We start from the raw sequence: 15,657 nt of genomic DNA, 5'->3' as shown, positions 1-15,657 counted from the left end.
TTAATCTTGATGTTATGAATTGTATTTATTTAAAAATATTTTGGTGAATTAAGATGCTTGCTGCACAAATTGGCTCCAACACGAAAGAAGTTTTGGCTAGGTATATATTTACCTTGAAAGAACTGATACTTGCTCATTTTCTGCTGGACTCCTGAGTCCTGATTTTATTTAGGGGCTCAATTTGATTGGTCTGGATAGTTTTAATTTGCCGAGCCAGCTGTCAAGCTGTCTTTTGAGTAATAATTTGTTTTCCGTGATGTTTTTAGCAATTTGAGGTATTATCAAATTTTACTATATTCAGTTTAATTATCAGTTTCACAAACAATGTCTATGGGGATTAATTTAAGCTAAATTTTCTAGATTAAGTTTGCTGAATTAATTTTTCAAAAAAAAAAGATTTCTGAAATGACCCAAATAGTATATGCATTTTCATTATTTGCGTACGATGCGTGTTTTTTCATTAATTGCTACTTCATCAATCTTATTAATTGGGGTACCTAATTATTTGTCATCGAAATAGGCTTTAATTGAGTAAAATTTTGACAGAAAAAAATAATGTGAGCAGAATGGTAGGATGGTATGTACTATGTTATGTGCGATACATCATAATTAGGAGTATGCCTAAAAATAAAAACTATGATCTTTTGTCCTCTTATCTTTTTGTCCTTGCTATGGAGGCTTTCCCAGATTGTTTAGATAAAATTACTAAAAGTCTTGATTTCAAGTATCATTGGCAAGAGAACTATTAAACTTATTTATATCTTATTCAGAGATGATATTTTGTTGTTTTGTCATGGCAATCGAACTTTTATATCAACCATCTAGGATGGAATTTGTATGTTTGCTTTTGCATCTGATCTATGCCCTAATGATGAGAAAATCAATATTTATTTGAAAATGTTGGCATTAATGTTATTAATTATGTTCTCCCCCACTGAGTTTAGACAAAGAATTCTCCCCTTTAAGTTCTTAATACCTTGGTGCTTAACTCTTCTAAGAGTTAAGTTTTGGGGTATTTCAAAGTTATTGGGCTGCTCAGATGTTCCTAACTTAGTCTGTGCTTAAGCATATGCACTACATCTTTGTAAAATTTGTATGTGGTGGTTCAGTTGACTCTTCTAAAATAGACTAGTTTTCCTGGAAAGATTTTTTTTACCTCCTTAAATTTGAAGGTGGGCTGGGTTTTAGGGTTATCTGAATGGGATATAACTTATTTCAAATTTTATTTTTCGTGGATAATGAATATTTCTAGTATTGCATCATGGTTATTTAAAAAATCATGTATCTTAGAACTGAAACTCAGAGATTCAATCTGTGGCGCCCTCCAAACCCGGGTCAGAAGTTTGGGGTCCACACACACACACGCACACCTTATTTATAACCTGCTTATAACAATAATGAAGATAATAATAATATACAATGTCCCTACTTACCAACTACCACGGACCGCAATAGGTTAAAGTATGCACACAAGCCACACACACACACACTTATATTACAAACGCCCAAATCCCAACTATTCAAACTTACAACTAAATATTAAACTTTATTACAAACTTCATAAAATTAAACTATTCCAAAAGATGTCAGCTAGCTTAACTCGATCAACCTGGACCCCTAGCTCTCGCACTGGATTGGGGATCCTCGCTGCCAACTGGTTCCTTCTTAACTGGAAAAGAACATAAACAACATCGCACAAATGAGCTAACTAGCTCAGCAAGTCACAATGACAAGAGTGAGAATAATGATCATCAAGTGGAAAGGGTTAAGGTATCAAGTGAACAGTGATTAATGATTTAGAATTGGATATTATATTTTTATTTTAAAAATCAAGGTTAGGTTGCTGATCAGTCACACACTAACCCCGAGCAAGGCACACAGCTCTGCTCTAATTACTGGATCCAAGGCACATATTGGCCTAACTTGACCACCAATCTGGTCTGACCACGAATTTGGTCCATAATTTTATAAAACAATCCAATTCTAACATAATAACAGAATAAATAATGTATGGCAGTAAACAAAATCGTAAACAATATTGGATACCTAATAGTGAGATGGTTCCAATTTTCACAAATGAAATATGGCTATCAAATGGTGAAAGAAATGGATAACAAAAGAATCAAAGTTCCAAGGTTATAAGGATTTGGTCTTTCAAAGCATAAGGTGCAATAGTTTGAATATGTAAGCAATTTGATTCAGTGGTTGGTATTTAGTTTGTATGTATTTGCGAAGTAGTATTGCATATCTGTGGGTTAAATTTGGGTATTCAACAATCAATGGTTCAGAAAGAATAAGGTTTACGGTTCAAAGATCAATAACTGGAATCAAGGTTTAGGGTTCAGTGCTTCAAAGCACTTGCAATATAACCCAGAACTATCAATAATCTACAATATCTCGAGAAAGTTCTGAACACTTGCCTGGTACTAGCTTGCTATACTTTACCAATTTCCGATCACAATCTCCTACTCCTCGACTATCTGTTTCCCTTTCCTACGTCTTGCCTCTTCTGCTCACATAACATAAGTATCTATCAATACTCAACTCATACGATTTTATTCGGTATACACTTCTATCTACCTTTCATTTTACCCAAATCCGACTAACGGATTGAAAGTCATGCTAAAAACAAGTAAACACTGAACATATAGACCGACAGTCAAACAAACAAGTCACATATAACACATAGCACGTCAAACAATCAGTGAAATTTCATCTAGAAAGAAGTCTCGGGTCATAAACATTCTTTCGGGTATTTAATATGATTTTTAAAATATTTTTCGGAGTCAAAATGGGTCGTTGGATCAATTTTAAATCAATAAACAGGGTTCGGTAGGCCAAATCTGGCTTCAAAATAATTTTCTAATAATTATGGAGCCTTGAAAATAATTTAAAATAATATTTTAAAGCTCGAAACTATTTTTCGGAATTTTTAAATCATTTATAAATAATTAAATCTAATTAAATAATTAATTAAATCAATTAATCAATTAATTTTCGAATTAATTGACCAATTAATCAATTAATTATTAACTAAAATTAATTAACTAATTAATTCAGATTTATTTTTGAATTAAAAATAATTTTTGGAATTAAAATAATATTTTTTTTAGAATTTTCATTAATTAAAAATGAATTTTTATAATTAAAATAAATAGAAAATATGATTTTTAAATAATTTTAAAACAGGTTTCCAAAAAATGCAAATTCTGGAAATCTGGGGGACTAAATTTCATCATCTACAAAAATACAGGGGCTAAACTGCAATTTTGTAGTTCACCCCGCCGGAAAACGACGGGTTCGCCGGAGAACTCGTCACTGGCACCGTCACACCTTCACAACCTCCACATTACATCTACAATTCACAAAGAACATTAACCTGTAATCAAATCTCACAGCTAACCCTTGAGTTGGCCGGAAAATGGCCGGGAAGTTCGCCGGTTTCCGGCGAACTCGAAGAAACTTCAAAACACAACTCCCTTCAATCAAGGGATCGTCTGTTAATATACTATATACCAATCGATTGCAAATTTCAAGAGGAACAAAACCCACCCTTCTAGAACATCTAATAACCCCTAGAACAAAAAGCCCTAAATTTTAATTAAGAACATTTATACGGGTTATAAACCCTAATTTCAAAATTCGAAAATCATACTCAATTTTGAACATGTTATTGGACCCCAAATCAGTCATATGACATATGAAAATCATCAGAAAAACAAGCTCTACAACATGCAAACATCAAATCATTCAAACAATCATCCAAACAAAAATTCATATTTTTAATCAAAATAATTCGAAAATAAATAAAAATATAGAAAATCAACCTTTGATTCTGCAGTAAAACGAGTTCTGGAATCTGATAGAACACTTCAAAACCTCCGTTTTGGTTACTAGAGCTTCACGAGCAGACATCAATAACACCTTGATTTTGCAGTTTGATTCTCAGAAAGGTTTATGAATATATGTATTTTCTCTGTAAAATTATATAATTACTGTTTGCAAATGATTTTCGGTACGAAATAAAATACGGTAAAGGCTATTTATATTTACGTAAAAATTCCCGTTGGATCATTCCGGATATAAAATAGTACGTTTATTTATTAAAACGGATCCAAACGGTACCGGTTTTCAGGATAATTATCCAAATCAGTACAATTTGTACTGCGGTCTTGGTCTCAGCGCCTGGTTACACGTATTACGAGGTAATAATTATAATAGTTTAGTAAAAAGATCCCGTTTATCGAAAATACGAGTTTTATTGATTTACCGAAACGAATTTTGTATCGAAAATATTACGCCGGGACCCGCAAAAGACAAACCGTACGCCGAATCAAAAAAGTCGAAACATGCAAAATGCTCGGAATATTACAATAAGGTTAGGAAGGAGTTCTAGGAAGAGTTTCGGGTTATAAAAACGTAAAAACGAGTGAAGTCGGCGGGTTCCCAATTATATAAAATAGTTTATAAATACTCAGAAAAAGAATTAATAAAATCCATAAATTTCCTATAAAATCATAAATCATTATAAAAATAAATAGAAAGATATGACAATTATCTATATCTTATTTTGGACATATAAAAATTAAAATACTCAATTTATCCATTTTAAACATCCAAACACATATATTACTTAACAAATAATTCACAGAGTAATTACTGAACATGCATAATATTTATTTATTAGCAAAAATAATTACACGATATATCCCAGATATTACACATTCGATACAAATTGGGTTGTAACTCTGCCTTTCTTTTTTGGCATGACCGCCGGGTATTTGGTTCGTCTATGCGTCAACGCATTGACAGTACAACTATTGCTATATCAGAATACATTAGATTGGATAGAGTCCATTTATTCATACAAGATGGTAATTGAAACTCATCTCAATCAAACCATCCTAGAGTTATAGAGCTGCGTAATCTGTATCTCTTCAATATAGGTGAACAATTGACTATTTAAAAATCCTCACTATTTTTCTATTTCTCTTGAGTGGGTCAAGGTTGTTTGACACAAATTTTCTATTCCTATGTCCTCTTTTACACTATGGTTAACTGAAAGATAGCATCTCACAAATGATCGTATGGTTCAACTTGGAATGACTACTGTTGACTATGGGCCCAATACGGCCCACTGAGCGAATGCCCATTTGGAAACTATACTGTTGGGCCGAAGGTCCAACAGGCTCAGGAACCGAAGGCCCAGTCAGCCCAACAGACTGAGGCCCACTTCTGTTCAAACCGTTGGGATCACTCAATCAAAACGCCCCGGACGAGGCATTAATGGAAATATCGGGTATAAAACCTCTTGGAAAGTAAGAAATACACAATCGCATACTCATTCTCTCAAACACTCTCTACTTTCTTGTATTTCTTAAACCAACTTTACATCCAGATTCTCATTCTCACGCTGGAGGTGAATCGGGGGGATAATCCCTCGCATTCTCTTCCATTTCAGGTCGCAGCCGAAGGCAGTTCCTGAGTGGCCGAAGCCTGTTCATTCGTTCCGAAGAAGATCTGGGCGTAACAACTACTGATCTAAGATTATAATAAAGTAAAAGCAATAAAAGTTCATTTACATATAACGAATAAAATTTAACTATTTTGAATAAGAGAATAAGGAACCTAACATATATCTTATGTAAGTTACATATGGTCCTGCAGTATAATTTCGTCTTATTTTGTATAAGTAATATAATGTTATGCGATTAAACCAATTCATATTCAAGATATCAGCTTCCAGCTGTAATGATATGTTTTACCGCTGAAACTCTACGTAAATAATTTTTCAATACAAAATGCAAAGTTTAGCCGAAGAACGCCGCTATTTTAGTTACATTAATACTATAAAATAAGGTGAATTCTGCCGCAGAATCCTAATATTTGAGGTAACTTACCTAGGATATATCTTAGGTTCATTATTCTCTTTGAATAAAACTGTTACGCAAAGGTTTCAATTAGCATTCTGTTTGTTAAATATACTAGCTTAATTCCCGTGCAATACACGGGTTCCCGTTAATATTTAAAATTTTTATTTATCCCATCATATTCTAATTTTTAAAATATTTTTGTAAATATATTATAAATATAAATTATAATCTATACTATATTATAATAGCCGGAATATAGATAATTTGGTTCAACGGTTTGGTTCAACGATAATTCCCTAATTTTGATTATTACAAAAATAGATAAATAGTGTTATATATCTAATAAACTACGAAATTATTAAACTACTACTAAATATAGTATACTTATTCTACTAAACTACGAATACAACTTATCCTATTATTAAAAGATATAAATAATAGTGTTACATATCTGCTAAACTACTAGAAATAGTCTATTTATTCTACTAAATTACGACCATATGTTATTCTATTATCTTTATTATAAATTTATAATCATTATATATTTATATAAATATTTTAAAAATATAATATAACTTGATAAATAAAAATTTAAAATATTAATGGAAACTCGTGCATCGCACGGGATTTATGCTAGTAAAAGTAATATGATAACTTTAGTATAATAAGCAGAGTCCGTCTAGTGGTTTAACAATTTAGTAGTTTAGCGGATATATAACACTATTTATTTATTTAGTTATTAATAATAGAATACGGTGTGGTCGTAATAGTTTAGTAGGATAAGTACACTATATTTAGTAGTTCAACAATTTAGTAATTTAACGGATATATAACACTATTTATTTATTTTCTTTAATAACCAAAATTAGGGAATAACCGTTGAACCAAATTATACTTCATTCCGGTTATTATAGTATAGTACTAGCTTAAATCCCGTGCGATGCACGGTTTCCGTTAATATTTAAAATTTTTATTTATCCCGTATTATTCTAATTTTTTTAAATAACTTTAGTTGAATAAGTAGACTATGTCTAGTGGTTTAATAATAATTTAGTAGTTTAGCTGATATATAACACTATTTATTTATTTTTTAAAAATATGTTACGTTGTTGTCGTAGTTTAGTAGCATAAGTAGACTATATCTAGTAGTTTAACAATTTAGTAGTTTAGCGGATATATAATATTATTTATTTATTTTCTTTTATAACCAAAATTAGGGAATAACCGTTGAAACAAATTAAACCGCATTCCGGTTATTATAATATTGATAGTATAGATAGATAGATATAGATGTTTCGGTTAGTTTTTTTAAGTTTCACTCAACGCAAGGAGAATCATCTAATTGAAAAATATCTCCCAAAATATTTGTTATAAGTTAGTAGATTTTTCAAAATATTCTTTGTGATACTGAAAATTTTCCAAAATATTATCAATGTATTATATTAAGATTAAGTTTATAACATACATAAATATGTTTTAGATTCATTAAATATTTTATAGAAGTATATATCCTGATTCACTATTTCTTTAGAGAGATTTTCTAATATCTGTTATGAATTTGGGATTTATTAAAATTTTCTTTTTAGTATAAATTATAACTTTTTTGATGATCTAAACCGTTATAATTTGCTAGATAGTTGTTTCTTTTGAAATGCAAAGAGGGACACGTATCCGCAAGTGTCTCATACTCTTGTGCAGTCCATCATCAACTATATATACCTTTGTACACAAAATTTGAGAGACTTGTGCTGAGGCCTGAGAGAGAGCTTCTGTTGAGAGAGATTGAAAATTAATCGTACATCAAAAAGTTTATAACATATTCGTGTATTATCTTAGATTAAGTTTATAACATATTCGTATATTATCTTAGATTAAGTTTATAACATACATAAAAAAGTTTTGGATTCATTAAATATTTTTTAAAAGATTTCTTTAAAGATTTTTTATGATATATGTTATGAAATTTGGATTCATAAAAATATTCTTTATAATAATAAACTATAATTTTTGGATGATCAACGGTTGCAATTTGTTGAGATAGCTGTTTCTTTGAATATACCATGAGGGACACATAGCAAACATCTCATACTCTCATGCAGTCCATCAACTATATATACCTTGTACACATCCTGTTAAGACTTGTGCTGAGAGAAAGCTTCTTTTGATATATATATAGAGAGAGAGATAAACAGAGAGAGATCGGAAATTAAACATATTACCGAAAAGGTAATTGATATCTTCTTTTTGTTTATTAATGTTGTTTCTGTAAATTTTACACTTACATATGAGTGCATATGTGTTTTTATTTCTGATCTCTTGATATCTTATCATCTGAGTTTTGTTAATGATTAAAGATATGTTTGCTTAGTTTTCATATGTTACAATTCTTGGTTTTTAAATTCCATTTCATTGATTGGATATATTTATAAATTTTGCATGGCCTTTATTTTATTTGCTTGAATTTTCATAGTTGTGTTAATTGTATTTTTTAGATAATATCAATGGCCGGATCAGATGAAAACTGTGTTGGTGGTGCTAGGCCCTCAAATATTCAAGGTAAGATGAACTTTGATTATATATGTTTCCCGGTGTATTGATTTTATAAGTGTGTAGGTAAGGTCCTATATGTGTACTAAACTCTACGCTCTTATTGTTAGCAGGAGCTAGGAAATCTACTGCAGAAATCAGGCCGACCAGGAAGGCTCTAAGTACGATCAACCAAAATAATGTAAGAGCCGCACCTTACCCTTCTGCAGCTACCAAGAGAGGCACCTTGCGAGAGTAACTTCTAAACACTGATATTTGTTTTTTAATTCTTCTGATGTTTCTAATTTGAGTACATAGTCTGACCTTTGATCATTTGTATTGTTCTTTAATTCAGAAAGAAAGCAATTTGTGGTAACAATGTGGATCAGATTCCAGTGTTTCATCGACCAGTAACTAGGTTTGTACTCGCAATTAAGGCATCTGATTATATATAGATAGTTTAATTTGGTGCTCTGTAATCTTGATGTTGTGAGTTGCATTTATTTAAAATTATTTTGGTGAATTAGGATGCTTGATGCACAAATAGCCGCCAAGCAGCATGAAATTTCAGCTGAGGTATTTGTTTACAAGTTTAAGTTATTATCTTCGTCATCTTTGAAAAAGGAAGTTAGTAGTATATAATTTTAATGCTTGATTATTTTGATATAGGAAATTAAGCAACCAGTAATCAAAACAGATTGTTCTGTAATTGATCTGAATATATACAAGGCCGGAGACAGTTTTCCCGAGCCTATGCTTGCGCGACATGACCTAAAGGTATGATGCTTTTACCTTGTCTTGTTACCTTATTCGTCTATTAGTGTTAGAAAAGACTTCATTATGACAGTTTTCTATAGGACGACGTAATGGATGTGATAGATGCAGATGATATGGACATAGATGGGGATGACAAGAAAGTTCCCATTGATGTTGTCGAGTACATGGATGATCTTTACAAATACTACAGAAATGTAGAGGTAATCGCTTATTATGGAACATGTAGCACTTTCCCTCTGAAAGTTTTTTCGTAAAGTTACTAGATTCTAAGAAATTATATGGAGCATATGCAAGCTAAATTCTTGTATGCTTAACTGTTCAATTGTATCCTTAATGTAGAATTCTTTCTGTGTGCCACCAAACTACATGGCAAGTCAACTCCATATCAACGAGAAATTCAGAGGGATTCTCATTGACTGGTTGATTGAGGTCAGTATAAAAGTGAACGTTTACAATGATAAGTATTATGCAGCAAACATTATTAACACTTCGATGGAATGAGCAGGTCCATTGCAAATTTGATTTGAGGCCTGAGACCCTGTATTTGAGTGTCAATCTGATCGATAGGTTCTTAGCTATGCAACCCGTTGTAAGGAAAACACTACAGCTTGTTGGAGTCACGGCCTTGCTTCTTGCAAGCAAATATGAAGAACCCTTGGCACCGTTTGTCAAAGATCTCATCCTGATATCTGACAATGCTTACACCAGGAATGAGGTTCTTCAAATGGTAATATCCAAAACATGTTTTCCTTTGCCATTACATAATTTCTGACATGATCGAAGTGTAATTACTAATCGGAGTTGGATATTTAACTTCCAACTAGCAGGAAAAATTGATGATCAACAAATTTCACTACGACTTCTCGGTTCCAACTGTGTACTTGTTTGCCAAGAGGTTTCTTAAAGCTGCTCAATCCGACAGTAAGGTTGGTCCTTAATTTTCCTTCCACACATCATAGAAGGATCAATGTACGCATACAATTACGGCATTCTCTAATGAAATTATAATCAGTGCTTACTCGAGTCAGGTTGAGCATTAATTTTACTTGCTTATCATAGAATAGAAAAACTTTAAATTTCAGCTACATATGTGTTCATGAAGAAGTTCCTGAAAGCTGTTCAACCTGAAAAAAATATTTATCTTTGATATTCCTACGACATATTATTCCACGATTGATGTAAACGTAAATATCTATGCTTGCTGTAGTCGGGTTGAGCCTTTTATATCATAGAATGCAAAAAATAAATTTAATCCCTGAACCTAATCATTGATATTGAACCAGATGGAGTTTCTTGCGTTTTACATAATCGATCTCTGCTTGGTGGAGTATGAGATGGTCAAGTATCCACCATCGATGTTAGCAGCAGCTGCTGTTTTCACTGCTCAGTGTACTTTTGGGAAGGCAGCTCAATGGAGCAAGATGTGGGAAATACAAACTCAGCACAAGGCTGAGGATATAATGTAAGTAGGTTCAATTTTATTACTCTTCCTTTATATGTAGAGTTCAAGACTAAGTAGTTGTTTTTGTATCCTACTTTATAGGAAATGCTCCAGGCTGATGGTTGAGTTTCATCAGAACGCAGCCAAGGGGAAACTAACTGCTGTTTACCACATGTACAACACAGCAAACTATGGATATGCTGCAAATACAGAACCCGCACATTTTCTGCTAGACTGCTGATTTTATGTAGGGGCTCAATATGATTGGTCTGCATAAGTTAGATTTGCAGAGCCAGGGGGCTAGCTGTCTTCTGAGATAATGATCTGTTTTCCGTGTTGTTTTCTTCTTATAGTTTTATGTGTTTTCAAATTTTACTTAAATCAATATAATGTCCAGTTTTGGAATCAATTATGAATGTAAATAGATTCTAAAATTTTGAAACAGCTATTAGTAATTCCAAGTATATTTTTCCATATGATCTAATTTTAATTACAATTTTTATGGTGCATAGTTCTCATATTCCCCTAGTTTGAAGTCTTAATGTCTTATCCTCCTCAAAAAATGATCCGTTTGCAAGAAAGATTGGGCATGCTACATGTACAATCGGTTTTCCAAGGACAACTTATTAATGGAGTAGTATTTTCAGTTTTGTTGTACTTGTGATTTTTTTTGGAATTTATTGTTTGCCAAACTCTTGGAACCCCTTGTCAAAGCTCTCATTCTGATATCTGACACCGGGTATGTAATATACTAATATCTAAATCTTATTTTCCTTTGCCATTACCTAATTTCCTTTGCTTTAGATCAACAAGTTCAATATATGACTTCTTGGTTCCACCCATGCACTTGTTTGTTAAGAGGTTTTTCAAAGCTGGTCAATCTGACAGTAAGGTTCCTTCTTAATCTTTCTGAGACACGTTATAGAAGGATCAATGTACGCAATATGATTACAGTATTCCATAAGAAATTTGTAATCAAATCTTACTGTAGTCTGGTTGAGCATTAAATTTTACCTGCTTATCACAGAATAGAAGACATACTTCTAAATTTCATTTTCACATTAATGAAGAAGTTTCTGAACGCTGCTCAACCTGACAATAAGATTTGTCCTTGATATTCCTACGACATACTATTACAGGATTGATGTAAACATACATATCCTAGTAAGTTTATAATTGGTGCTTGCTGTAGTCCGGTTGAGCATTTTAATTGCTCATCATAAAATACAAAACATTTTTCATTTGATCCCTCAACTTAATTCTTGATCTTGAACCAGCTAAAGCTTCTTGCATTTTACATAATCGATCTTTGCTTGGTGGGGTATGAGATGATCAAGTTTTCACCATTGACATTATCAGCTGCTGCTGTTTTCCCTGCTCAGTGTACTCTTGGTAAGGCAGCTCTCAATGGAGCAAGATGAGGGAAAGACAAACTCGGTACAAGGCTGAAGATGTAATGTCGGTAGGTTCAATATTATTACTCTTTCTTTATATGTAGAGTTCAAGACTTAGTAGTTGAAATTTTACTTAATTCAGTTTAAATATCTTGTTTGGGAATAAAATATCCAAATGGGGTTTATACAATAACCAGGTTGACCAGCCGCTTTTTGCACACTTCAATTTATAATCAGTTCTCACTCGAGTCAGGTTAAGCATTAATTTTACTTGTTTATCATAGAATAGGACTACTTTAAATTTATTGCACAGGAGTTCATAGATCAAATTTGATCTATGAACTTAATCCTTGATCTTGAACCAGATGGAAATTTTTGCATTTTACGTGATCGATCTCTGCTTGGTGGAGTATGAGATGATCAAGTTTCCACTGCTCAGTGTACACTTGGGAAGGCAGCTCAATGGAGCAAGATGAGGGAAAGACAAGCTCACTACAAGGCTGAGAAAATTATGTAAGTAGGCTCAATATTATTACTCTTCCTTTGTATATAGATTTCAAGACTAAGCAGTTTTTTTTTGTTTCACACTTAACAGGAAATGCTCCAGGCTGATGGTCCAATATCAGAACGCGGCCAAAGACTAAATATGGATATGCTGCAAGAACAGGACCTGCCTATTTTCTGCTGGACTCTGATTTTAAGTAGGGACTCAATTTGATTGGGTCAGCATGGTCTTAATTTGCAGAACCAGCGTCTTGCTACCTTTCGAGGAGATGATTTGTTTTTCATGATGTTTTTAATAAGAGGTATTCACAAATTTTACTTATTTCAATTTAAATGTCTTGTTTCGGAAACAAATATCCAACGGGGTTTATGCAATAAATAGCTAGGTTGACTGACCTCATTTTGCACGGTTTAAACATATTTTGTTTAAATCAATAAAATCAATGATGCATGATCTTTTTCAGCTCCATTTGATTTCTAGGCAAGTTGAACATAAGATTTGTTAAACTAGCTTAGCTGAACATCGCCTAGTTGAACATAATTTTGCAAAAATAGGCCACTACGCCACTTTAATTGGCATTGGACCAAACTATGCCACTGCGTAGTCTCTATTTAATTTTTCCCCCCTTTTTTTGCTTTCCCGGTTGGTGGATTGATCGATTAATAACATTCTAACAAGGTTTTTGGGAGCATTAGAAATCATAATATAGCCTTATAATTTCAATTTTTTTTGCTTAATGTTGTAGTAAAAGTACACTACTTTTATTTGATTAGAAAATTTCAGGGAAAAAAATTAAAGAAGCTATATTTATATGTATCCAAACATGCTTGCTGACAAGGAAATGTGAATTAGTATAACGAAGAGCGATTTTTATAATTTTTAAAAATATAGTTATTTACTCCAAAAATTAAATTTTATAACCGTACATAGTAATATTTGTACCCAACATTGACAAAAAAAATTGAAATTAAGAAAAAAAAATTGAATAAAAGGCTTTTAACCACACGAAAATGGTACGGAAGCAAGTGGAAATTATTTGGATGAAGTGGGTAATTTATAATATAATTGAAAAAATATAAATATATGAATTCCCTACAAATTGGTTGACGAGACATACATATGTAATTCAACAGATTGTGTTCCCGAAAGGTATTTTCATGGATGTATAAGTATTATCACAATTAATACACGGTAGTTTAATAAAATTTGCAAATCTGAATATTCTATCAGATTTCCTGAAGGGTAGCTTAATAACATTATCACAATTAGTACAAAAGTTTTTGTAATATTGTAGACAAATAAATGTGATGATGAGTGCATTTTTCATTGAAATGAGGAACAAAGTACAATTATAGGGAATATCAAATAAGTAAACATAGAATGAGAAAAATATATTGCAACTGAAAATGAGAAAATGAAAGAACTCTCAAATGTTTTAGTCATCTGCAAAATTAACTACGTATTGATCAAACTCTGTATCTTCATTTTTGTTAGCAATCTCATCATCTACATCCTCATCTTCTCGTATCTGAGGGGATGTATGCATATGACCTCCCTCCCCATGTCTGTAGGTTCAGGCGTACGTACTCGCTCGTGTATGACGCGATGACCAGGGGTCGGGACCCCTTTGTGCTATGACAGATGGTTGTAGCCATACCAGCATCATCGTGGCCTTGAGAAAAATCCCCAAATTTGACAATATATTTCGCATATTTTATATCCCACTTCTGGTCCTCTTCACGTATCCTTTCAGCCCTACAGCTTGCGATTGCATCCTCGTACTCCCTTTTTCTCATCCATGATGGATTCTGAATGTTTATAGATGTTAGTAAGTTGTTTTGATGTTATGTTTTTGTGAGGGTGTTTAAAAATAATTTGCATCATTGCGGACTTTTGTAATATAATTTTGTGTGGATCCACCTTATGAATTCACGTGAAATTGAAAATAAAATCATGGTAAAAATTACATTATCATATTTATGTAGATGGGCGCAATGGACATTTGTTACTCCGTTTTGTGTGACCTTCTTGATGGCAGGCGCTGCATTTGTTGGACGAATGTGAAGCATCCATCTCCGTTCTTATTCTCACGGATTGGCCCTTTTCACCGCGTTTTTTTTTCTTCTTCTTGAGGGGCTCATCGGCCACCAACTTACCATACATTTACCATTTGAGGGGTAATTGATAGTTCCAATATTAGTTGATTATAGTGGATATATTAATGGCATATAAAACTTTTGTTGTTCTCCGTTGTAGTGAGAAGGTTCAGTGAGATGCTTCCACTGAATGTTATTTTTCATACATCCTGCAACTGCATGAGAGCACGGTATATGATGTGTTGCCCATTTCCCGCACGTGCAAATACGCTCTTTCAGCTTAACAACTAGTGTATTGCCTCCCTTTACCCCACCTTTGAACATGTACTGATGCGTACGTACACTGAACATCGCTTGCTTACGACTATAAGTTGTGACCATGTGGGCGGAAGCCTTGGTTTCTATCTTAGAAAGCATAGCTGATGAACGTGAACACAAATCTTCCCCCCTTTGCATGTTGTCCTCAATAATATTTTGATGTTTGTCCAAAATTCTTACAGTCTTGTAAAATAGATACTCCATCATTGCAGTAACAGGAAGGAAACGAGCCTGTCGTATGTTTCCATTGAAGCCTTCCATGATGTTTGTGGTAGTTTGTCCGTAACGATAACCATTTGTGTCGTAACACAGTGTCCATTTTTCGGCCGATATTTTCCGAAGATATTCCAATGTCGGAGGGGATATCTCACCAATACTCTTCATACAGGCTTAATATTTCCATACTTGCGTGGTACTTCGAGCTTTCCACATCAACTTTCGTAATTTACCGCCCGGATGCTTCGAACTGAAGTTACTTCTGACATGGAAGAGGCAAAACTTATGAATGCCGAACGGCTCAACGAATCCATTCTAGCGATCTTTCATTACAGAGATAATGCTTGTTGCACGGTCTGAAATTATGCATACGCCAAATCTTTGTTGGCAGACATGTCTCCGCAAAAGTTTCAGAAACCAAGACCAATTGTCATGCGTCTCCTCATCTACCAGGGCATAACACAGGGGATAAGAGTGGTTGTTTGAATCGACACCCATAGCAACAAGTATC

General features: G+C 33.1%; 2 protein-coding genes across 2 annotated transcripts; one reads left to right on the top strand and one right to left on the bottom strand.

Moving 5' to 3' along the window:
- The first annotated feature begins 8,374 nt into the window (after positions 1 to 8,374).
- LOC141715092 (G2/mitotic-specific cyclin-2-like) lies at positions 8,375 to 11,008 on the top strand. Its single transcript, XM_074518576.1, has 11 exons — positions 8,375 to 8,433; positions 8,523 to 8,654; positions 8,755 to 8,817; positions 8,927 to 8,975; positions 9,069 to 9,176; positions 9,257 to 9,376; positions 9,516 to 9,605; positions 9,682 to 9,903; positions 10,004 to 10,102; positions 10,460 to 10,638; positions 10,720 to 11,008. The coding sequence occupies exons 1-11, from the start codon at positions 8,375 to 8,377 to the stop codon at positions 10,856 to 10,858; spliced, it is 1,260 nt and encodes a 419-aa protein (XP_074374677.1). The 3' UTR covers positions 10,859 to 11,008.
- A 3,712-nt stretch (positions 11,009 to 14,720) lies between these two features.
- On the bottom strand, positions 14,721 to 15,314 carry LOC141715091 (uncharacterized). Its single transcript, XM_074518575.1, has one exon. The coding sequence runs from the start codon at positions 15,312 to 15,314 to the stop codon at positions 14,721 to 14,723; it is 594 nt and encodes a 197-aa protein (XP_074374676.1).
- Between the last annotated feature and the right edge of the window lie 343 nt (positions 15,315 to 15,657).

The sequence above is a fragment of the Apium graveolens genome, chromosome 3, assembly GCF_009905375.1.
Source record: "Apium graveolens cultivar Ventura chromosome 3, ASM990537v1, whole genome shotgun sequence".
Taxonomy (NCBI): domain Eukaryota; kingdom Viridiplantae; phylum Streptophyta; class Magnoliopsida; order Apiales; family Apiaceae; genus Apium; species Apium graveolens.
Note: the sequence above shows the minus strand (reverse complement) of the source record. Positions and strands in the feature narration are given on the sequence as shown.